Source organism: Eumetopias jubatus, unplaced genomic scaffold (assembly GCF_037043125.1).
Source record: "Eumetopias jubatus isolate StellerSeaLion01/CBP00866 unplaced genomic scaffold, mEumJub1_p1.0 scaffold_12, whole genome shotgun sequence".
Classification (NCBI taxonomy): domain Eukaryota; kingdom Metazoa; phylum Chordata; class Mammalia; order Carnivora; family Otariidae; genus Eumetopias; species Eumetopias jubatus.
Genome location: NW_028274818.1, coordinates 87,209,633 through 87,233,004, shown reverse-complemented (window position 1 = coordinate 87,233,004; position 23,372 = coordinate 87,209,633). Strand labels below are relative to the sequence as shown.

The 23,372-nt window shown below is 56.8% G+C and overlaps 1 protein-coding gene across 2 annotated transcripts; it reads right to left on the bottom strand.

Annotated features, from left to right (window-relative positions):
* Window positions 1–1,750: 1,750 nt before the first annotated feature.
* Window positions 1,751–22,814, bottom strand: SCNN1B (sodium channel epithelial 1 subunit beta). 2 transcript variants are annotated; one of them, XM_028090440.2, is made up of 12 exons: window positions 22,504–22,814; window positions 20,064–20,340; window positions 17,593–17,783; window positions 10,542–10,645; window positions 8,184–8,347; window positions 7,854–7,961; window positions 5,561–5,678; window positions 4,482–4,557; window positions 4,333–4,390; window positions 3,625–3,686; window positions 2,376–2,451; window positions 1,751–2,131 (listed from the first exon to the last, which is right to left on the bottom strand). In XM_028090440.2, the coding sequence occupies exons 1-12, from the start codon at window positions 22,812–22,814 to the stop codon at window positions 1,751–1,753; spliced, it is 1,926 nt and encodes a 641-aa protein (XP_027946241.1). The 2 variants fall into 2 exon arrangements, with proteins under 2 accessions (XP_027946241.1, XP_087873155.1); XM_088017029.1 differs by lacking the exon at window positions 7,854–7,961.
* Between the last annotated feature and the right edge of the window lie 558 nt (window positions 22,815–23,372).

Below are 23,372 nucleotides of genomic sequence, written 5' to 3'. Positions count from 1 at the left end.
CCAGCCTGCAGACCCGCCTGGCCCCGAGCTGGGAAACCCTCTTCCCCCAGGCCCTCCCCACACAGTCCCTCCCAGTGCTGCCTTTGGCTGGAGTGGCACCAAGTCTGTGGCACCACCTTCCCCCACAGGTGCCACTGTGGGCACTTAATGGGAGGCCTGCTTGTTTGCCTTTCCAGCCAAGGGCCCAGGTGTTCTCCACCAGCAGGGCTGAGCCCTCAGACGTCCAGGCTCTACAGCCAGAGCCGCTTCGCGACCGGGGAAGGCAGGTGGTCAGCTCCCTGCACCTGGCAGGCCCCATTCTTCTTGGGAAACAGCTTCCTGGTCTCTCTTTGGAGAGCCGTCAGGGTTCCCATACTTAGCAACTAAAAATACAGGACACTCAGTTAAATTTGAATTTCAGAAAAACAACAGATGATTTTATTAACATCCTATGTCCCGGATACCCCTTAATTTTAAAAACATTTTTGTTTAGGGAGGGAGCGCACATGCATGCACGGGTGGGGGAGGGACAGAGGGAGAAGGAGAGAGAATCTGAAGCAGACTCCACACTGAGCGAGGAGCCCCATACGGGGCTCAGTCTCACCACGCTGAGATCATGACCTGAGCCGAAATCAAGAGTTGGTCGCTTAACCTACTGTGCCACCCAGACGCCCCTGTCCCAAATATTATGCAGATGTACTGATACTAAAAAATCAATTCGTTGTTTATCTGAAATTCATATTTAACTTGAGGACCTGTATTTTTTCTGGCAATGCTTGGAGCCATGTCCCTATCCCCTGGGGCCATGTGATTCTGCTGGGGGCCACCTGGCCTCAGGTATGGGCAGGGTCTGACCAATCCAAGTAGCCTATCACACTGATTGGTTCAGAGATATGCATGTGACCCAGTCAGTGACCAATGAGAGTCAGCCTGGGAACTTGGAGAGACAACTAGGGATGAGGTACTTCCTCCTAGCTGTTTGCTGAGCTGGAGACACGGTGAGTTTGGACTCGCAGGTGGGCTTTCAATGTGAGGAGAGCCTGAGGAAAGCAGAGACCGAGAGACACTGAGCTGCTTGAGATTCTTTCACTTAAGCCAGCTTGAGTCTATTTCTCTCTGTCCTTGCAACCCAAAGTAGTACGGTGGATGGCACTGAATAAGTCACAAGCCCACTTGTGCACCAGGGCACTCCGACTGCCCCGTCCGACAAAGAACAAAGCTCAGCTCTGTGTGTTCTACTTTTATTTTCTAGAACTTTTATTTTCTAGGATCTGGCAGCAGGTCCCCCAACCCCGCCCCTGGGCCTGATGCTCTTCCTGCTCTCCACAGTTGCTGCCTTCACTAAACCCATTGGCAGAGGCCTGCCAAGGCCAGGATGGAAAGGTTCTGAGGACAGACAGCACAGCATGCCTGGCTCTTTGTCTCGAGAGCAGACGGTGACTGGCACTGGGAAAAACTAGCCTGTTTGCGGGGCACAGTGTTCCAGGCTCTCCGGAGCCAAGTTGGGGATGTCCCAGCCAAGGATCAGGTCAGGTTGGGGGTGTGGGCAGGAACCAAATGAGTACGCTTTACCCACATCCGTACCGGCACCATGACCCTACAGAGCCCTTGGCCTGGGACTGGCCAGGAGCTGCTGGTCTCTCTGTAGAGGGACACACATAGACTGTGGCCTCGGATTCCCATCATCCTGGCCCTTTGGAGATTGCACCCCGAAGTGAAGCCCGAGGCCATGAATTCGGCTTCTTGGGTCTGAGTTCTGGGCTCCCCAGGTCTAGATGGGATCGCCCTCACTGTCAGACTCGATGACGTCCAGCGGCTGCAGACGGAGGGAGTCATAGTTGGGAGGTGGGGTGCCCGGGATGGGCAGGGTCTGCTCATCAGGGTAGGTCCCGGGGTCGGGGCCAGGCCTGGCCACATCAGGCTGGAAGCCAAAGTTGGTGTGAGCCTCCACCAGCTCAGCCACGGTGGGCGGCGGGCCCGCATAGCGAGCCTGGGCCCGCCTCTGCCGCAGGCTCTTGGCGAAGGCCACCAGCTTGATGACAGTGATCCACACAAAGTCGATGAGGATCTCTCCGAATTCGATGAGGCACAGCACCGAGCCCCCCATCCAGAAGCCAAACTGGCCGCCCAGGTTTGAGAGCAGCCAAACAATCTGCAGAGAGCAGAGGGTGGATGGCCTGGTGGGGGTGGGGGTTGGGCCACAGATTTCTGCCTTGAGCCCTGCCTCACGGCTTCCCGGGAGGGGGGCTGTTGGCCAGGAAGGGGAACAGGGTGACCATCTCAACCCAGGGAAACCATTCTAATTCCCCTGTTGGGCTCGGGGCCCTCCCCACCCTCAGCGTGCAGGGTGGAGGGGCAGCAGGGCAGGGTTGAGAGTTGGGAGCACCCAGACTCACGTTATTGGCTGCTGACTCCTCAATGGTGCGATAGTTGAATTCTTGGAAGTAGATGTTGAGCTTGACAACTCCCTTCCTGTAGAAGCAGCAAGAAGGGCTGGTGCCCCCTCCCCGGGACACGCTTGTGCGTGCGTGTGCATGCACACACACACACACACACACACACACACACACACGAAAGGCAGCCAAGGGGCAGTCCTCTGCCTTGAGCTTCTCACATGTTTACTCCCAGGAGGGGTGAGGTCCAAGCAAGAGCCCAAAGTGCGGCCGTTCCTGTCCCCTCTGGGTCTTGGGGCCACGAAAAGCATCTCTGCCCAGCATCCTTCCGGGGGGCCCCGAAGACTGCCTCTGAGCTCCCGTCTCCCACCCCCCTGAGGGGCCCAGCCCATACACAGTAGGCTCTGGATAGAGTCCTAATTCTTGCTTCTTTATCAGGGGACCTGGGGCACAGAGAGTTGGCCATGTCGGTTTCCCCTTTGCACCCGATAGTCCTCAGAAAAGTTATGCTCTCTCACACCTCCAGTCTTCTGCCTGAACATCTTTGCCTCTTATTTAAACAGTTCCTGCTCCTCCTTGGAGAGTTGGCTCAAGCGTCAGCTCCCTCTACAGACCTCCCTTATCTCTCAGGCAGATAGCTTCTTCTCTGCTGTGCTCCCAAAGGAAGGGTCTTATAGGGACTCTCAACACCATAAGCCCTGTTGGCATATTTTTGTCCTCTAGACTGGAGCTTCCCAAGAATATGGACCTGTGTCTTTCCTGTGCTCAATTCGTGTTTGTGTTTTTGATGGGTGGAAAGATGGAGAAATGGGTAGAGGATAAGTGGATGGATGGATGAGTTTAAGGATGGATGAGTGGATGATGGGGGGATGAATGGCTGGATGGGTGAATGGATACAGATGGATGGGAGGAAAATTAGAGGACTGGAGGATGGATGGATGGATGGATAGACAAGCAAATGGATAGATGGATGGGTGGAAGGATGGATGAATACTGGAGGAACGAATGGGTGGGTGGGTGGGTGAACAGGTGACATATGGAAGAACAGGCTCTCCTTTGGGAAGTGGTTGACCCTGAATTCCATTCACTGGCTTCTCTCTCATTCCCAGTACCTCATCGTTCAGGCCTCCTCCTGGATCTGACCAGTGTGAGAAGGTGTCTGAGGAGCTGCCCTATATCCAAACCCCTCCCTTGAGGCTCTAGTTCCTCCCATTTTGCGCATTCCCCAGCCCCACCCAGACTCTAGGCTCACCTGCTCAAAGTGATATTGGTGCTTTGGTCCCGCTCCTGAGACAGGACGTGGAAAATCCAATCCTGGAATCCAAGAAGGCAGCTGAAAAAAAATGGCACCTCCAGCACCCCCCCCCCCAATCATGGGCCCTACTACGGGTCGGGGACACAGCCCCAAAGCTTCCCCAAGGCCTGGGGACCGTGTGTTGGCACAGAGAGGAGGAAGGTAATGGTGCCCCCTGGCTGCTGCTGTTGGGAGAAGGCCCTCTGGGCTCCAGACGCTTCCCCCAGAGGCCCAGCCATCCTGCGCTGCGTCTTTCCCACCTCTGGCCCTTGCAGGTGCTGTCCCTCTGCCCGGATGGTCCTCCCCAGCCCTGCCCAGGCTGGCTCAGCTCCTGCTGCTTTCACTCACACGTCACCTTTGCAGGGAGGTCTTCCCTGACCGCTCTGTCTAAAGGGGTTTCCCCTGGTTACTCTGCGCTCATCCTATCTACTTTCTGCCATTATCACACTTTGAAATGATCTTAATTTCCGCATGTTGCCTGTCTCCCCCACTAGAATGTAAGCTCCCTAAGAGCAAAGGGCTGTGCCTCTCCTTCATTGCTGTGTCCCCAGCACAGCACCTTGGGAGACACGGCTGGGGGGGACAGACAGCCTGCAGACCTGTGCCCAGAGCTGTCCCCCAGCCCAAAGGTGGGCGGCCAGGAGCTTGGCCACTCCACCACCTCACCTCAGACGCCTCAGAAGGCCAGTCGGCCATGGAGATGGTCATCTTGTACTGGGTGTCACTGGAAGAGAGAAGGCAGCTCTGTGGCTGTCGCTGTCCTTGCCAGCACTGCTCCCCACCCCTGCCCCCCAGTCTCCATGCCCCCCACTCACTTGCAGGACTCCTTGCACATGTTGATGCAGGTTTCCCTCTGGGCCACACTCATGCGCAGGTGTGAGTAACAATAGGCTGAGCAAGACGGGTGGGGGGGAGGGGTGAGACTTAAGGGAGGGGGTTTCTAGATGTTTTCCTCTCCCGCTTTGAGCCTCCAGCTGCCCCCTGCCCTCCTGACCATGGCCACCCAAGGCTGGTGGTTCGGTGGGAGGGGGAGCTGTCTCTGCCCAAGCTCTCCTGCCATGGAGGGTCATCCCTTCCCCCCCTGCACCCCCGATGTCCAGCTATTTTGCCCCAGCCTGGCCTGGGGGACCCTCTCCCCAAACAGCCCAGACTCAGCTCAGCAGGATGAGAGCAGCTTTCCCTCTGTCATCCCCACTCAGGGCTGGGGGGGGCAGGGTGATGGGGTCATGCATGAAGGGATGGGTGGTCCAAAGGGATGGTTCCCCCCTCTTGGCTACAGATTTCATTGGTTTTATGAGGTGGTGGGACTCTCCCTGCCTCCGACAACATCCATCATGTTTGGATGCCAAGGTTCCTACTTCTGTGGCTTCGGGCCTCAGACTCTTGGAGGCCACCTCAGTCTCCCTTCCCACCCAGCACCCCACGGAGAGACCCAGTGAGCTCACACACATGGACATGCATGCTGAGGCTCATACGTGTGGCATTGTGGGCACACGTGCGCACACACTGTGTGGGCACATGAACCAGCGTGCACAGATGCAAACACTGGAAGCCATCCACGCCCATGTATGAACACACGTGCAGACCTGGTCCCGAGTTCTCCTGTGCATTAAGAAACAAGCATACAAATGCCCTCTCCTGTGTGCACACACATACGTGCCCTCGCCAGCCGCTGCACGCCAAGCTCATGTGTGTGCAGGTGTTTACGGGGCACACATACACAGGCGGGAGGGGGGCTGGGGCGGAGGAGGGCTGCAGGCCATGGAGGCGCAGGCCTGGCCCCACTCCCCGCCCTGCTGAGGACGTGGAGCTCTGCCCCCACCCCCCCACCCCCGTCTTTGCGGTCAGAGCCCCAGCCGGCCCGGGGCCCCAGTGCCCGGGGCTCCGCACTCACCCCAGTCTGGGAACTCGCGGTTGTTGCAGTATCTCTCCCCATGGGGCAGTGGGTACAGGAAGTGGGCACAGCTGCAGTTCTGGATCATGTGCTCTTGGAAGCAGGAGCGAATACAGGCCTGCAGTGGGAGGGCGGGAGAATATGGCCATGACTGCGAAGCGCCCCCGTCCCAGCCCCGGGAGGTAGGGGCCCCGGGGGAGGTAATGCCGAGGCCTGGGGAGCCAGGGGAGGGGTCTCCCCGGCTGAAGAGCTGCACCTCCTGGCCCCCGCAGCCAGGGCGTGGCTGTCCTGCTCAGTGCCTGGTCCCCGCGGAGGGACTCGGGCCAGACCCAGCTCTCTGAGGACCCCACCTTGCAGAGCCGGAGCCCCACACAGGACATGGGGAGGGGTGGCTTGGTCCCAATACCGTAGCCAACCTCCGATAGGTCTCATTAATGGGGCTGCCAGCCTTGATGGGGCAGGGTCCCCTCATGGGGACAGGGGGAGGAAGAGTGGATTTGGCGCCTTGGAGTCTGCGTGGGATGACTCTCGTGCTGGGGTTTCAGCTCACCCCAACCTGGTTCCAGCGCACTCGGAGGCCAATTGCGGTCACTCACAGGTGGAGCAGGGTGACGGTCGCCCCTGTGGGCTAAGGTCAGGAGGGCCTGGCACCGCATGGGGAATGGAAGCGGCTGGTACTCCTGTGTCTCCGCTTGTCCCAGCTTCCCGAGTCCGGCGTGTGGAGGAGCCCTCGCTCCAACCTTTGCTATCCCCTGCTCTGGGCTCTGCCCCGCCGGCCACGGAGCCAGCCCGCTCCGTCGCAGCTACTCCCACTCCCAGCGCTGCTCCTTTGCAGCCTGGCAGGCCCTGTCCTGTTCTCCCTGACAGGGCTGTGGCCTCCCTGCGGGCCCAGCCGGGAGGAACAGAGTGGGGGTGAGGGGGCCAGCGGGGTCGGACGAGGAGCTCTGCCTTTGGGCCGGGGTCTCGCATTCTTCCAGGCCTCACTGTCTCACCTGGGAAGGAGGAGTCCTCTCTAGGCCCCACGACAGAGGCTGGGGGTTGGGGGGATGCAAGCAGAGCACCCGACCAGGGCCTGGGTCTTTGCCAAGGTCTCTGGCCAGAGGGGCGGCTGCACCGGACAAAGCAAGAGCTGAGCTTTTTCTGGAATGAGGTCTCTAAGGCTGAGCCTGATGGATGCCTCTGTGGCCTCCCTCTCTGTGCTCCCCACCTCCCTGTGCTGCCTGGCTGTCTATCCCTTCATTAGCTCGGAAGCTTCCCCCAAGTTCCCCACTGCAGGCAGAAGCCCCTCCAGATAGAAGGCGGCCAAACCAGCCGGGTCAGGGTGTGGGGCGCACAGGTCAGCTGGACGGGGTGGGCAGGAGGGTGGGCGGGGGGCAGGGGGATTTCCAGGCAAAAGGGAAGCCCACACCATGCTCAGGGCTAACAGGCACAGAAGCAGGCCCTAGACTGCCCCTCGTCATGCCTCAGCTTCCTTATCTGCCAAGGCCGCCCGGGCTGGGGAAGTAGTGTCAGCCAGGGGTCACGTTCGTCACCTGTGCGGAGGCTTTAGACGGTTTTCTCCACGGGGCTGGGTCTCGGGACAGGCCCCCCGGGCTGCCTCTGGAGGTCACGGTGAGAGGGAAGCCCCAGCTGCAGCAAGGGGGATCGAGGCCGGATACAAAGAGGGACTTCTCAGCTAAGTCGATGAGCCCTTTGTATTGGGGCCTGTACACCCCGATTTCCTCCTTCCTAGTAATACTATCTACATCTTAGCATCGCTGTGAGGATTAAATGAATCACTGTATGTAAAGCACCTGCAACAGGGCCTGCCCAGCACATGATGAGCCTGCTCCTCTCCGTATATCAGTACTTATAACAAGTAAACCATATATATATACATATATATATAATAAATGCTATTGTTAGTATATTAATAAATGCTACTACCACCCCGTGGGGTGTACACAGGATCACAGGATGATGTAACACAGGCGAGCCCTTAGCACAGCATCTCTCCCACATAAGCGTTCTTTTTGGGAGACCCCAGAGTGAGATCTGTGTGTTTTGGGCATCCCCATGGGCACAGCTGCCGAGTGGGGATGAGCAGTGGCCGGTCCCGGGCCCTGGTGGGCACCCAGGGACAGGACTGGCTCTCCAGCCCCAAAGGCCACAAAACCCACCAAACCACCCTGCGGTCACCCACAAAAATCCAGTACAGCCCGTCCTGCCAGGACCAGCTCCCCCACAGCCCTGAGGCCTCGGGTCTGGTAGATGCGGACTGCCAGGGTCCCCGGGGCCCGCACTGTCTTCCCACCTGGATAGAGTAGGTCGTGTTGTAGTCGCTGTAGAGGTTCCGTACAGGGACGTCAGAGCCGTTCATGGTGCACTGGCTGTAGGGCTCCCCCTTGCGCTCCAGCTTGTCCTGTTTCCGGAGAGGTTGCTCCGTGTGTACCTCCCTCCCAGCAAGCATCACGGGAGTCGGTGGGGATGCCATGGGCCCCAGTAGGTGCCAGAGCGTGCCCACCTTCTGCCAGAGCATGCTGGCCCTGGTCGGGGTTCCAGCCCGAAGACAAGGCGGGAATGGGCCGCGAGGGAAGCTTCCACCCTCAGCCCCCCTCAGGCTGCCCTCGAGCTGTGGCCATACCACCAGCACCCCGATGGATGTCTCTGTCCCTGACATGGCGTAGATGCCCTCGTCTTTGATGAAGGGGTAGGACCTCTGCCCATGAAGCAGCAGGCGGGCACCGGCCGTGGACGTGAGGAAGGGCACGTAGTCCTCCTGGCCTATGTCCAGGATCAGCTTCAGGCCTGTGGGAAGGTGGGGCCGAGGGCTGCCTGAATTCGCTCCCCCTCACATCCACCTGTCCAGGCCCCCTCCCCACCCAGCCAAGGAGACCTCTAGGGCCCACGCAGGAAGCTGGCTGCCCCTCGAGAAAATTGAGACTTCTTGCCTTCTCCAAGGCCCCCTTCCTAGCCCAAGCCACCCTGTCTCTCCCTCCCCACCCAGCCCCACAAGCTCTATCCACGTGGCAGGTAGATCCAGGGGTGCAGGACTGCCCTGGCCCACCTCAAATCTTATGAGTCCTCGTTCTCATCATTCAATCCCTGTTGGCTTCCGTGTTCCTTGCTGTTGCTGGGCCTTCGCAAATGCTATTCCCTCAAGAATGCTGTTCCCTTTCTCTGGGATCATGTCCCCGCCCCCTTTACCCTTCACCCTTCACCTAGAACCTCCTGCTCTTCCTTTGGATCTCAGCCCAAGTGTCACTTCCTCCAGAAGCCTTCCCTGACTACCAAGAGTAGGTCTCCTAGCTCTGGAAATATTCCTCCCAAGTATGTACCTCACTTATACGAATCTTTTATTGTCTGTCTTCCTTCCCCCCGCCCCCCGATGGTTCCCTTCTTGAAGGCAGGGACTTAGGCACCACCGTAGGGCTGTGCCAAGTGGCTAGGACAACAGGCTACCATTCATCGAGCACCTGCTACGTGCTGAGTGCTGGGCCAAGTGCTTTATTATACACGAACTCACTGGTGCTCACAAGAGCAAAGGTATTATTATAATCCCCATTTTACAGGTGAGCAAACTGAGGCACAGAGAAGGGAAAGGACTTGTCCAGGGTCACCTGCAAAGAAGGGGGCATTGTTGGGGTTCTAACACAGGCAGCTGAGCTCCTTAGTCCTAACCATCTGCCCCTGTGAAGCGAGGTGAGGTGACTGGCGCCTCTGTGATACACAGTGACCTCAGGGGCACAGGGGCTGGGTGATGGGTGGTCAGCATCCCCTCTGCGCCCCTCTTGACCAACAGCCCTGAGACTTAGAATGACAGCCTGCCTCCCAGAGGCTGGGGAGGCCAGGAGCTGTGGGGTAGGGGAGGGAGGATCGCCAAAGCCAACCTGAGGCCACCATGAGTCTTTCCCCAGAGACGGGCCAACACAGTGGCTTCTCTCATCGACCGCTTCTCGCTTCTGTTTACTCCACCCCCTCTCTGTCTTGTTCAAGAACCGCACCGCAGTGAGGCTCAGTAAAAGTACGGGCTCTGCTGCAGGTCAGATGGGTGCTCTTGGGCAAGTTCTTTAAGCCTCCAAAGAATATTCAGCATATAATGAGCACGTAGGACTTGCCAGCCACTGTGCTACGCGGGTGACGGCCTCATGTCATGATGATACCGTGAGGTGCACACAATAGGCTCTCCTAGGCTATCATATACTGTTTTTGAACGGGGAAACCATGGCTTCCAGAAGTTCAGTCTTGAGCTCAGGCTCACCCGGGGGGTCAGTGGTGGAGCTGGGGTTTCCCCCCGGGCCCAGGAGCTGGGACTCAGCAGCAAAATGGGAGCACTGGTCCCTAGCCCAGGCGTTTATGGGAGCTCTGGGAGGATCATAAAGGAGATTTTCAATTTCTAGCATTCGTGGGCCCTGCTCAGAGAAGCTATAGTTTAACATTTACCAAGGTCAAAATGACTCCATCAAAACCTCAGAGGCTCTATTTCCACCCTGAGCAGCACACATTGTACATCTCCTTTGTTAAAACAAATAATCAAAAAGGAGCATTCCAAACATAAGGAAAAAAAAAAAAACCCAAACACTGGTTCCCATAAAATCAAAGTCATACAGCCTTGAACACACTAACAGCATAAGATAAAGTCTGTAACTTTCCGGAATGGCCTTGGTCATGATCGTTTATAACCCTTTATGTAAAAACCATATATAATCCTGCTCCAAACATTCCTTTCCCAGAGCGCTCTCTTCCTTGTGAAGACTATGTATCCCCAGCAGCTCTCCTAACTTGGGCTCCAATAAAACTCTTCCTTTCTTTTTAAAAATTTAAAAGGGGTTGTTCATTTTGCAGGGACAACGGAACGGCTCCCCACACACAGAAGAGGCCCAACTGTGGCTGCCCCTCCGTGGGCCACCTCCTGTCTAATTCCGGCCCTCCCCCTTGACAGCTCATGGTCACTGGGTCTTCTAGCCCCACGACTCCAGCCCCAGGATGAACCAAGGCTTACCAAACTCAGCTCCGGGGTTGGCCGAAGGGAGCGCCTTCTCTGTCATGCCCCAGTTGAAGATGTAGCAGTTGCCATAATCCGGGTGGAAGATGGATGTAAAGTTCCTAAAAGAAACACCATCAGCCAAAGAGCAGGGCCCACCCCAGCCAATGCCTCCCTGACCGTCTGCTGTCCAGGACACATAGTGGAGGGGAGCCCCAGAATCCAGCCAGGTGTGCTGGCTAAGCCGGGAACTCAGAGAGGGAAGTGGCTGACGTGGGTCGGAGAGGGGATGAATCAGGAGAGGGCCCCCCAGAGGCCGAGGAAGGACACAGCTTTATAAGGAGGAGTGTGGGACCCTATACAGGGTCCTCTCTTATGTCCTGGAAATGTTTCCTAAGGAAATAAGTCAACTACCGCAAGAAACATTTCCCTAAAGATGCTCACAGCAGTAGCAACGGTATTCTTTAGTTTCAAAGAATTCAGTTAAAAAAAGACTTTTTTTGGATATGGAACATTTCAAACACAAAAAAAGTCAAGACAGTGAAGTCCACCACCAGCTTCAAGAATCATCACGGCGGGGCCACTAATGTGCTTCATCTCTACCTGCCCCGCCCCATCTCCCTTCCATATTATTCTCAAGCAAATCCCAGATGTCATGATTTTGTCTGTAAACATTTCCAGATGTATCTTGAAAAGTAAGAACTCTTTTAAAAATACTGCTATTACCATGTTAAACATAACTAACAAAAATTCCTTAATATTGTTAAATATTCAGTTCAAAGCTCTAACCGTCTCCTACATGTCGATTTTTGTTTTTACAATTTATTTGTTTAAATCGGGATCCAAATGAGGTTAACATGCAATTGGTTGATAGGTCTTTCAAGTTTCTTCTAATCTATGGCTCCCTCCATTTGACTTCTTTTTTTTTTTTTTTTCTTATCATATAGCTGTTAAAACAGTTCTGGTTTGACCCAGCTAATCCTTGGAGAGGCAGTGAATGGATCAACATTTTGCACCCCAGACGAATTAATGGCTTTGGGCAACACCCACTGGTGGTGGCCAGTGCTTCTCTCCTGATGGAAGAGCACAGGCTTTCCGAGGAGGTGGCCTTGCTAATAAAACATAAAAATCCTCCCCGAACAGGACCAAGCATCTGTCTCTAACCACCATTCACAGGAAATACTGGAGATAGACGAACAGGTTCAAAGACACCAAAGAAAAGTCAACCTGCAAAATCCAGACCTTGGGGAATGCAACAGGATAAACACCCCAGTTCCTTCCACAAACACCTTGTGAGAGGGGAAAGGGGAGACAACCTACAGATGAACAGAAACTTTAAAGACTTGGATCGCAATCACCACATGCTGCCTTTAATTGGATGCTGATTCACATATGCAAACAAGCAAAAAGGTAGGACATTTATGAGCGTGGACACGACTGGACAGTTGATGGTATTGAAGAATTACTGTCAATTTTTTTTTCAGGTGGGGTAATAGCATTGTGGTTTGGTTTAAAAAAAAAAAAAAGCCTTTCTCTCTTGCAGATACATTCTGAGCTTTTTATGGGTGAAAGACCCTGGAGTCTGGGCTTTGCTGCAGAATGGATGGGAGGGGAAGAGTCATGGCTGTGGGATCAGGAGGACGTGTCCACGTGAGGTCATCGTGCTCTTTTCTGTCTATAAGTGTGTCCTCGGGTCTCTGTTAGGAATAGCTTTACAAACGTCTTTGCGTGGTTTTGTTTTGTTTTTCTTGTTTTATTAAAAACAGGAAGTGCAGAAACAGCCACCAAAATGCAATATTGTCTTCCAAGCCCTGGATTTGGAAACACGGACCGTGCCACTTTTAGGCGCCAGCCTGGTGCTGCAGAGTTCTGCGTACATTCTCTCATTCGATCCTCACAGGAACCCCATGAGGTCAGCTGTTATTTGCCCCGATGTTGACATTAGGAAGCCATTCCCTCCACCTTTAACACCCCCCACACCACCTCAGAACGAGGTGGTTCCCGGGCAGGCTGTGACATCCAAGCTGGGAGCTGGGCAGACATGAGCGGCTTACTCCACCTCTGGGCTTTGATGTCCTCAATTGTGAAAGGGAAATCAGGAAGAAATCACATTTCTTCACTCCACAAGTGTTTCCTGAGGCAGGTGCAGGGTCGGGGACAGCTGAGGTGAACAAGAGAGTCCTGCCCTGGGCATTCACTGTGTGGCGGGGGGGACCCAGCATGGCAAGGGCCTTGGAGCAGCGTCCTGTCCAGGCTCCCCTTCCAGAACGTGCCTCTGGCTAGTCCTCCTCTCTCCATCACTGAGCCTCCCCCCGCAACAGGGTTCAAGCCACCAGTGCCCGGCCCTGCATGCCTCCTGCAGGAGCCTCTGCTATCCCTCTTGTTCTAGTAGGATATTCCTCTGCACAGCAGTCAGGGCGATGGTTTGAACTGTGAATCAGGCCAGGGTACACCTCTGCTCCGAACCCTCCAGAGGCTCCTCGCCGCTCACAGAAGGAAACGCAAACGCCCTATGTTGGTCTTCTCCCCCTTGTCTGTTACACTCCAGCAGCATTCCGAGATGTTTCTGAATTCAAGGCCCCTGTGCCTGGAATATTCTCTGACCAGCTGGCCACATAAGTGGCTTCTTCTCATCCTTCAGGATTCACCTGCTCTGAGACCACCCCCCGCACCCCACCCCTGCCCTGTCGCCCCACACTCCCCAGGCAGAGTCACTTCCCTACCTGGTTACTTGATCGTTTCTACCTGCTTATTCCCTGATAGCATGTGGTCAAAATCGGAAATGATCTTTAGGTAACTGCTTGCTTATCAGCGGCCCCCTGCTTTATAGAACATAAGCCCAGGGAGGGCCGTTGTGTGTGTCAAGGGAGGAAGCATTTAGAGGCTAGGATCCGGGGCCAGGAAGTCAGCCTGCCTGGATTCCAGTTTCAGCTTTGTCACTGCGTGGCTGGGCAGCCTGGCCGGCCCCACCTGTAACGCCGGGATGGTGAGAGCACCCGCCCCACAGGACAAAGGCGAGGGCTGGACGCGAGCACATGGAAATACTCAGCAAGTGTTGGTGGCCACGCTCCCCACTCTGCCCTCAGAGCCTGGCCCACAGTAGACAGACATTCAATAAATATTTGTTGGGTAAATTATAATATGTGATAAGTGGACCAACAGAGATAAGCTTGGAGGAGTGACACCTCATTCTCCCTGGGGTGTGTGTAGGGGTCACGAAAGAGTTCTTGGAGGAGGGGAGGCCTGAGCTGAGACTTTTAAGGCTGGCTAAGAGGTAGGCGAGCTGCCTGGAGGGCAGCGAGGAGAAAGTGCACATCAGGTGGTGAGCACAGCCCAGGCAAAGGCCCAGAGGGAAGAAATAGCTCTGGGCGGGCACTGGGGAGTCTCCATCTGGAGGATCAGGGCTGTGGCCACAGGAGGAACAGAGCAGGGCAAACCGGCTGAAGCCGGGCACTGTTCTGGAGGGCGAGACCCCGCCCCAGGCGTGTGGGGACACAGCGTTCCCAAGAAACCATCTCGGACATCTGTCTGCAGCCCAGGAACAGGCAGCCGCTCAGGGCGCTTTCGGGCCCACGGCTGTGCTCTCTCTCCATCTCGCTGTGTGTGCCAACGACCTGCTTGTTGGTCATGCCCTTTACTTGGAGAGGCTGCTCTCAGCACCCGCCGACTCTTGCCCCAGAGCCAGGCATTTTTCCCAAAACACCTTCCCGGGACAGGTGTCAGGCATGGGGCCCAAGACTGGGGCAAACCCCCAGAAAAGACCAGAGAGGTAGAGCATCCTGGAAGGAAGCAGTATAACAGCGGTGGTCCTGTGTGGTAAAGGGTCAGGAAAGGCTTCCCAGGGCAGGAGCTAGTGAGCCGGTCCCTGAGGCAGTAACAACAAGCTACTGCTGCTTATATATGCCTAGATCTTGGTTTCTAAACACCGTTCTCCAATAAAAGGAAACAGAGCTCCTCAGAGAAACGGCTGCTTCTAGAGCTGGGGCATCTGAGGTGCCAGAAAGTAAGGAAGTAGTCAAAAAAAAAAAAAAAAAAAGAGAGAGAGAGAGAGACAGAGAGATGGGGACATGTTAAAGAGACACAGGAGCCCGACGTGAGGAGCTGCTACTGGCCTGAGCTGGAAGAATGTGAGTAAGAAAATAAATAACGTGGGATGCGACTACAACGCAAATATACACGAGTCCGTGCCGGTACAAATGACTGAATAACATGAAGGAACAGAGAGGAGGGAACTCTTCCCCACAGAAGATTTCCAAATAGTGTGTACTCCTGTCTCCAGGAGACCAGGAGCTGAGTGCCCCTGTTCCCTCGTCCTCCCTAGAGTGTGGGCTCAACTTCGCGGAAGGGAAGACAGTTACCTCGTGATGGAGAAGGCTGTCCCCCCTCCCCCGCCCCTTAACCCATTGAGGGAGGTCAGCATCCCAGGTGGTGCCCCTCCTGGCGTACCATGTGATGAGGAGGACACCTCACCTTTGTGCCATTCTTCCCCCAAACCCATCTTATCTGTATAAACCCAAATCAAAGACTTTCCATAACACACCATATATGTCCTTCCATCCCCACAATAGCCCTACGAGGCCATGTCATGATCCCCATTTTCCAGATGAGAATACTGAGGCCCAGAGAGGCCAAGAAGCGTGCCCAACAGCCCACAGATCTGGCATTCAAATCCAGGCAGTTTGGCATCAGGGTCCAAATGTGGCTCCTTTTCTCCTAATTACAGCTGCTGCTTCTTGAGCCTTCGCCACAGTCGAGGGACAGAGGATGGAGTCAGAAGGACAGTGCGGAAGCAGGGACATAGTGTTTGGAGCCCGGCACTGGGAGGGCCGAGGGAGGCCCGTTTCCTCTGGCACCGGGTCTGAGGCTGACTCAGGAAGGCAGGTGACAAAGAACAGGCTCTGGAGACATGGGTGGGGAGGGAAGATGATGCTTCCGTTTTCTGGTGGCCCAGACTGCCAGCACAGCCGCTCACCAGCTGTGTGACCTCAGAGACGTTGCTTAACCTCTCTGGGCCTTGGCTGCCTCCTACAGAATGAGGTGACATAAGAGTACCTTTCTCATGGGCTTGTGGCCAGGGTTAAATGAATTTTATACCCGTGAAGTGCTAAGAATAGCATCTGACACATCAGCAGGGCTCAATACATGTTAGCATTATTATTGAATAATGAGTTCCTTATCAAATGTGGGTTTAATGACAATAATATTGTCAATAATTATTTATTGAGGCCGGCACTCTGTTGGCATATCACCTCGCTGAATACTCACAATAACACCGCCGGGTAGGCATGTTATTACCCCATTTCACAGAAGAGGAAAACCGAGGCCCATTGAGGTTAAACTTGGTTAGGGTCACACGGCTTGTAAGACAGGGCAAGGATGTGAACCCAGGGGGTCTAACTGCACAGCCCAGCCTTGACCCCCTCGCTAGAGTTACTCCCCAGCCACAGCCACACCACAGAAGCGGCGTGGCCGACACTGGGTGTTTTGCCGGCCCCAATGCCATCCGTTCCCCCTTCTCTGCTAACAGCTCCTCTGCTTCTCTTTGGGGGACCACCCACTCCTCACTCTCAGTCCCTGTGACCCAATGGGACCTGCTCTGTGGACGGAGCCAGCGCGGGAGCCGCCCACAATCTTCCGACACCGGGACCCCGCTCAGAGCCCAGGGACCTGACAGTAGATCCCCCAGACCCTAACGGACCCCCCCCTTTCCCACCTAACCCTCCGCCCCCCAGCCAGGGCTCTTCTTGCTGAGCAGTCGGGCTCCAGGCTTGAAGGCAGAGCCTGACCTCTTTCTCTCCAGCCGAGGGGGCAAAGGTGACTGCACGGATGTGACATGCCGGTGCACGGGCTGCCTGCAGCCTTCTGGGAGGGCCGTCAGGAGCGTCTGGCCAGGGGTGCGCTGAGCAAAGGCCACCGGCTGAGAGCGAGGGGTTGGCAGCCAGCCATGCCACCACCGACGGCAGGACGTGTCCCGTCAGCAGGGGCACCGGCCTGTGCTTTTCCGCCTGCGGCCACACCTTTCCAGCTCATGCCACGCGGGCGGCTAGGTGTGCAGCTCCTCTGGCGGGGGGCCCTGGATTTCCTGACACGGCCTGCAGAGTGCCCGCCCCTGTGCGTTTTGGGGGGACACAGGGTCCCCGCGGCGTTCAGCAGACTCTCAGTAGAGCTTCCTGAAGGCTCATGGGTGGAGGGAGCACGGGGCTCAGGCACCGTCCCCGGGAGGGTGATATGGGAAGCCTGTCACTCCTGAGAGGTGGCAGGACTCCGTGGACTTCAGGGGCCTGAAGTGCGAGACTGTGGAGTCCTGGACCAACAGGACGCCAGCACGCGTGGGCCCCGCACACCCTGAGGCTCTGCCGCCGTGGCTCTGCGTGGGCCCAGTCTCCAGGCCGTGGTCCTGTCCCAGAGACGCTAGGGCCCAGGGCTGGGGGTGTCAGCGGCAGGGCGGGTGAAGGAGGTGCAGGCTTTTGGGGTGAACGTTATTCTCAGTCTGCCATCCTGTCCGCCTTGGGGGTTGTCAGGGATGCCAGCCAACACTCCCAGGGCTCCGTTCTAAGTGCCCAGCTGAGCCAACTCAGCCCTGCTCCCGGGAAGCCGAGGCAGCGGCTGGACCGTCCGGGATGAGAACCAGGGCAGGAGGTGCCAGGGTGCCCGCCCAGACCCGAAAAGCTCCCAGCTGCCCCTCCTGCAGCCCCCTTGCCTGGGAAGTGAGGGGACCCCAGCCTATCCCCCACGAGGTACTGATGCAGCCGGGACAAAGGCAAGCCCCTCAGGAGGACAATCCTGTGGTGTGGCTGATGCTCTGGATGCCGGGACGTTGCCTGAGAGACCGCGGCTTCACTGAGCTCTTTCCTCCTTCCTCATCCTGCTTTCCTTTACAGACGTGTCCTAAAGCGAGTCCCTCCATGTGTCATGGGCCCTCCACACATCCCGGTCTCAGGCTCTGCCCCAGAAGATCCGACCGGAGACACTGAGGCACAGGACATGGTGCTGGTCCGTGGCCACGTGGGGCTGTGATGTGGGGGCCGGGGGGGCGGGGCAGGCCGGCCGGGCCCAGGGCGGCTCTCACCTGTAGTTGCAGGGCTCGGGCCCGAACAGGCAGGCCAGGATCAGCCGCTCGGCGGGGTAGCCCATCTCCACCAGCTCGTGCCTAGGCACGTGCGAGAAGATGTTGGTGGCCTGCAGGAGGTACCACTCCGTCACGGCCTGGGTGGCGCTGGTGAAGTTCCGGAAAGTGCACACGGTCCCGTTGAGGCTGCACTGTGGAGGCCGAGTGGGATTCTGATGGGCACAGGGCATGCTGGCCAGCCTTCCCCCCGGCCACTGTCCCCAAGGGCCAGCTGCCCTTCCCTTGGTGGCACCGCGGTGCCGGGGCTAGCAGCTGCTGAGCGGTGGAGAATGTGTTCACACTCACGCTCGCAGGGCTTGGGGGCTGTCCCCTCACACATGGCTGCTGGGTCACCAGGTCTCACACAAGGTCGCCGGCCACCCCTATACTAGCCTTATGCATGAGCAAATACACACACACACACGCACACACACACACGCCCACTTCCTGACATCCACAGCCACACGATGTCATGGTCACAACCACACACACCCATATCCAAACTTTCTCCCGGCCCACATACCTAGCTGATCCACATTCACGCTCCTGTGGCCACACAGACAGACGCACCCGGACCCTCCAACTCCCCTGACTCCTTTCCGGGCCTCCTCGAAGACTTCCAGAGGCAGCTCCCTGGAGGCTGTGTGGACCATGAAGGACTGGAGGCTCAAGGCTCCCTCCCCCTCGCTGGGGGAAGGAGCTGGGCCTTGTCAGCCTGAGCCCCGTGAGGGGAGCAGGCCCCCCACCCCACAGCCGGCCCACCATGACACCCAGGTCACCATGCAGACACAGCACGGCCACAGCCCCAGGCCTCTGGCCTCAGCCACTCTGCCTCTATCGGTGCTCACAGCGGGCCTTCCTTCTGGAACCCAGGAGGCCGGGAGGAGCTTCTCCCATTGTGAGACTGCCTTCCCCAGGGCCGGCTGGGGGCACTGTCCTCAGGCCCATTCCTGGAGGTCTCCTCGTCTCTCCTTAGGGAGATGACGGTAATACTTAACACTCACTCTGTCCCAGGCTCTGTTCTGAGGCCTATTACCGCATTCGATTTGTACAGCAACCCTACTCCATCATCGGGAGGAAACTGAGGCCAGCAGACCCTCCTCCCTACCACACGTGCACACCCGCGCGCGTGCGCACACACACACAGCATGCACCGTGCGCGCACACACAGGGCCTGACCCCGAGATCCGGGGCAGTCCCCCGGAACAAGCCTGCTTCACAGATGAGGAGCCGGACACGGGAGGCCGGGTAACGCTAAAAACCAGTAGGGCACTGGGTGCCTGGGTGGCTCAGATGGTTGGGCGTCTGCCTTCGGCTCGGCTCATGATCCCAATGTCCTGGGATCGAGTCCCGCATTGGGCTCCCTGCTCCTTGGGAGCCTGCTTCTCCCTCTGCTTCTTTCCCCCCCTCTCTCTCCCTCTGTCTCTCATGAATAAATAAATAAAATCTTTAAAAAAAAAAAAAAACCAGTAGGGCACTGGGTCAGAGAGGGCACGGGGCCTCTGGAGCCTCGGACTGTTCGCTGGTTTTTCGGAGATGTAGGGGGAGCCCCGACCCGGTGGAGGCCCCCAAACCAAGGGCCAAGGGTGACCATCCGAATCACCAGGGAGGCTGTTAACAATACAGATTCCTAGGCCCGTTCAGCTTCCCCAGGAGTGGGGGCCATCGCAGCATCCCGGCGCAGGGCAGTTACGCTCTGGCATTGGACGGCACTGCAAGGCTGTGGGTTTTCACCTCCCCGGTATTTATGCTCTTGTCTTTTGAGAGCAAGACTTAACTCCTTCTTTAGGAAAGCACCCTTTCCCCCCTCACTGGGTCCACGTGGTAGAGGCTGACGCCAACCCAGCTCCAGGGCGCATGACCCAGGACTGGCCAATCATGAGAGCCCATTCTCTGGCGCACGGTGATTGGTTGAGGGGTGAGCATGTGACCCGATGGGTCTGTCCCAGGACTTTTGCTGAGGCTATTGGGGAATAGGAGTTCTGTTTCTCGGGGGAGAGTGCTGAGCTGATGGGGTGTATGTCTGGCATTGCCAAGACCCTCTGCTTGGAGGGAGCCTGCCAGAGAGTGAGGTTAACTGGGAGAAAAGCTGAACAAAAATGGAGAGAGTTAGGTCCTGATGGCAGCATTTGAATGCTTGGATCCAGCCAGACCTGAACCCAGGCTACCCCTGGACTTCTCAGTATGTGAGCCAGTGAATTCCTTGTTTTGCTTAAGCTAGTTTGACCTGGGTCACTGGCATCCAATAGTGTCTTGACTAACATACCAGCTCTATTAAAAAAAAAAAAAAAAAGCTTTGTAAACATACAAAATGGGCACTGGCTTCCAGCCTGCCTTTCCCCCAGCAAGACCCAGATTATTAAAGGAAAGAAAATCCCATCAGCCTCCCTGGGAAGGGTCCATTGCTCGATGTGTGCCCGGGGCCCACTTACTAGTCTCATGGCCACTTTGCACCCCTGGGCAGTGCAGGTCCTTTCTGGCGCTGGGCTGCTGCTTGCTGAGCCATGGTGGACATCCCCAAAGAGGTCAAGGACCACCGGGCGGTGGGGGTCCCGCTCGTCGATCAGGACCAGCGGCGTGTCGTTCCAGATGGTGACGTTCAGAGTCCTAGTGGCGTTGGTGTAGCTCTGCTCGGGAGCCAGGATCCTCTCCAGGACCGCTTCCATGAGCTCATCCAGATCCTTCAGCAAATGCTTGACTTTGGAATACCTGGGTGGGGAGGGGGCCAGTCAGGGGGACAAGGGCAGCTGAGGGGCAGAGGGCAACCGCAGTCTGGGGTCCCCCCTACCCCTAGCGTGGCTGCCAGCCACCACATGTGAGGAGAGTGCTCTGCCCAAGCCCCCTGCCTCTCTACCCACCCGCCCAGGCGTCCATGACTCCTCCTACCCACCCGCTCACTTCTTCATCCACCGAGTATGCAGTGAGTGCCTCCTAGGCGCCAGGCACTGTGCAAAGCACAGAGGATATGATAGCGAACAAGACACATGGGGTCCCTTTCCTTATGAAGTTCACATTCTAAGGAGGAAGACTCCTAACCGCTCCTGGTTCCAATTCTCCAGCAGCGACTCTGGGAAAAGGATCTAGTTTCAGGAGGGAGAAGGAGGGTGGGAGTGTGGGGCTGGGCTCCAGTAGCTTCTCACAGCCTCCGGAGGCTCCAGTATTGGAAATGGTGACCGGTCAGTCTGGCAGAAATGTGTCCGGACCGGGGAGTGAGTGTTAACGCCTGGCCACAGACCCACGTCCTGGTACAAAGGGGTACAGCGGCCCGAGCTGAGATCGGCTTCAGCTGCGGACACCTCCTGTCCCCGGACCATTAAACCAGCCACCTGTGTGTACACAGCAGGAGGAGGACTCGGGAAGGGTGGTGGGCTGTGGGGATGGGGGCTGCTAGGTTAGCCCGGATGTCCACACTGCTGTCGAGCAAGGTGGGTCATGGCCTGAGGTCTGGGTTCGAGTCCAGACATGCCACTTGGTATCCGTGTGACCCTGGGGCAAGTTAGCATCTCTGAGGCTCTGTTCTCTCGTCTACAAGATGCAGGGATTATTTACCCTGGATGCCTGTTGGTGAGGTGAGGCCTCTGCAGCACCGGGAACCGTGCCTGGCCAGGGCGGTGTTGTACTATGATGACTATGGGTTCTCTGAAGCAGCCCCAAGCAGGCAGGAGCCCGATTACTAGAAAGAAGGGACTTTCTGATCACTAGACATGTAATCAGGAAGTAAGAATTCCCGGGCACCTGGGTGGCTCCTGGTTGGTTAAGCGACTGCCTTCGGCTCAGGTCATGATCCTGGAGTCCCGGGATCGAGTCCCGCATCGGACTCCCTGCTCAGCAGGGAGTCTGCTTCTCCCTCTGACCCTCTTCCCTCTCGTGCTCTCTATCTCTCACTCTCTCTCTCAAATAAATAAAATCTTTAAAAAAAAAAAAGTGCTAGTACTTTAAAAAAAAAAAGGAAGTAAGAATTCCCTTCCAGGACCTTCTTTTGGACAAGAATGTTCCCTGTGACTCAGCCACGCTGGCCCTTCTGCAGTTCCTTGAAAGCACCAGACTCTGTCTCGTCCCAGGGCCGCGGCAGCTGTCCTCCACTTGGGCCACTCTGCGTCCCACCTAGCTCGCTTCTGCTCATGCCTTGGGGTGCTCTCCTCTGACTGACCCCCTGCCCCTCCCCAACCCTGGCTAGGTCGGGTCCCCCGGCATGTCCCTTCAGCACGTGGTTGCATGGTGGCAACTCTGGAGTCAGATCAGGCCTGGGTTCCGATGCCACAGTTGTTCTCTGTGTGTCTCTGGGCAAGTTCCCTAACCTCTCTGAATCTCCATTTCCCGACCCATAAATTGGGGCTACTACAGTCGTGCCCACCCTTAGGGTGGTTGTGTGGATGAGAATTACATCAATCAACCAAAAAGCACTGGACACACTGCCTGGCAATTCATCAGCCCTTGATGCACTATTGCTATATATACTTTTATCATCACGATTACAATGAATTCAAACTTACAACCCCGCGATGGAGAGTTGCATGCTCTGCTGACTGCTCAGCCCGCTGTCCCTAGGAAGTTCACGAATTTTGAAAGGTACTTGCTGCAGAGGGATGACACAAACAGGGAAAGAAAGAGAGAAGGAGAAAAAGGAGGGAAAGGGAGGATGGAAGGAAAGAAAAGGAAAACGAAGAGAAGGGAAGGGGGAGAGAGAAGGGGGAGAGGGAGGGAGAGAGAAAGAGGGAGGGGGAGGAAGGGAGGGGGAGGGGGAGAGAGGGAGGGGGAGAGAGGGAGGGAGGGAGAGCAGGAGAGGCGGGAGGGAGGGAGAGAAATAAGGGGGGGACGGGAGAGAGGGAGGGGGGCGGGGAGAGCCAGCCGCGCACTCCAGGGACCACCTACTGGAAGGGGCTGGCATTGCAGATGGTGACGGCGGGGAAGTCCATGGTCTTGAAGCCGATGGAGAGGGACACGCTGACCTCCCAGCTCAGGTAGGTCCTGATGAAGACGCCCCACTGCCAGCAGACCAGGGAGGTGAAGAGCAGCGTGATCAGGAACCACATGGCCTTTTTCTTGGGCCCCTCGCAGATGATGCGCTTGGGGCCGTGGGTGTTGGTGTTGTTGCAGTACCACACCAGCAGCTCCTTGTACGTGTAGCCCGGGCCCTTCTGCAGCCGGTGCAGGCACTTCCGCAGGTACTTCTTCAGGTGCATCGCGGCGCCTGCGCAGACACCCCGACACCCCGCAACCAGATCCAGCTCGCGGCCCGCGGCCCAGGCGGCCCCGTCCCCGTCCTGGGGCACCGGACACAGGCAGTCGGCGCCGCCTATCCCGCCCTCCCTACCCTGCTTGCTCTCTGCTCCTTTCCCTCCTTCCCTTCCCCTCCCCCTCCCCTCCCTCCCCCCTTCCCCTTCTCTGCCCCTCCCCCCTTCTCTCCCAACCCTCTTCCCCATCCCTCTCTCCCCTCCTTCCCTCCCTTTCCCTCCCCTTCCTTCCGTGCCCCTCCCCCCTCCTCCTTTTCCCTCCCTTCCCCCTTCCCAATCCCTTCCTCCTCTTTCCCTCCCTCTTTCCCCTTCCCTCCCTCCCCTCCTTCCCTCCCTCTCCCCCTTCTCTCCCTCCCTTCCCTTCCTGCCATCTATCCTCCAGGCATCCAACCAACCAAAAAGCATTTATTGAATGCCTACTGTATGCCAGGCACTGAATTAGTCCCTCTGGACTCAATGATGGGCAAAACAAACAAGGTTTCTAACCTCTGGGAATTTTTAGCCTAG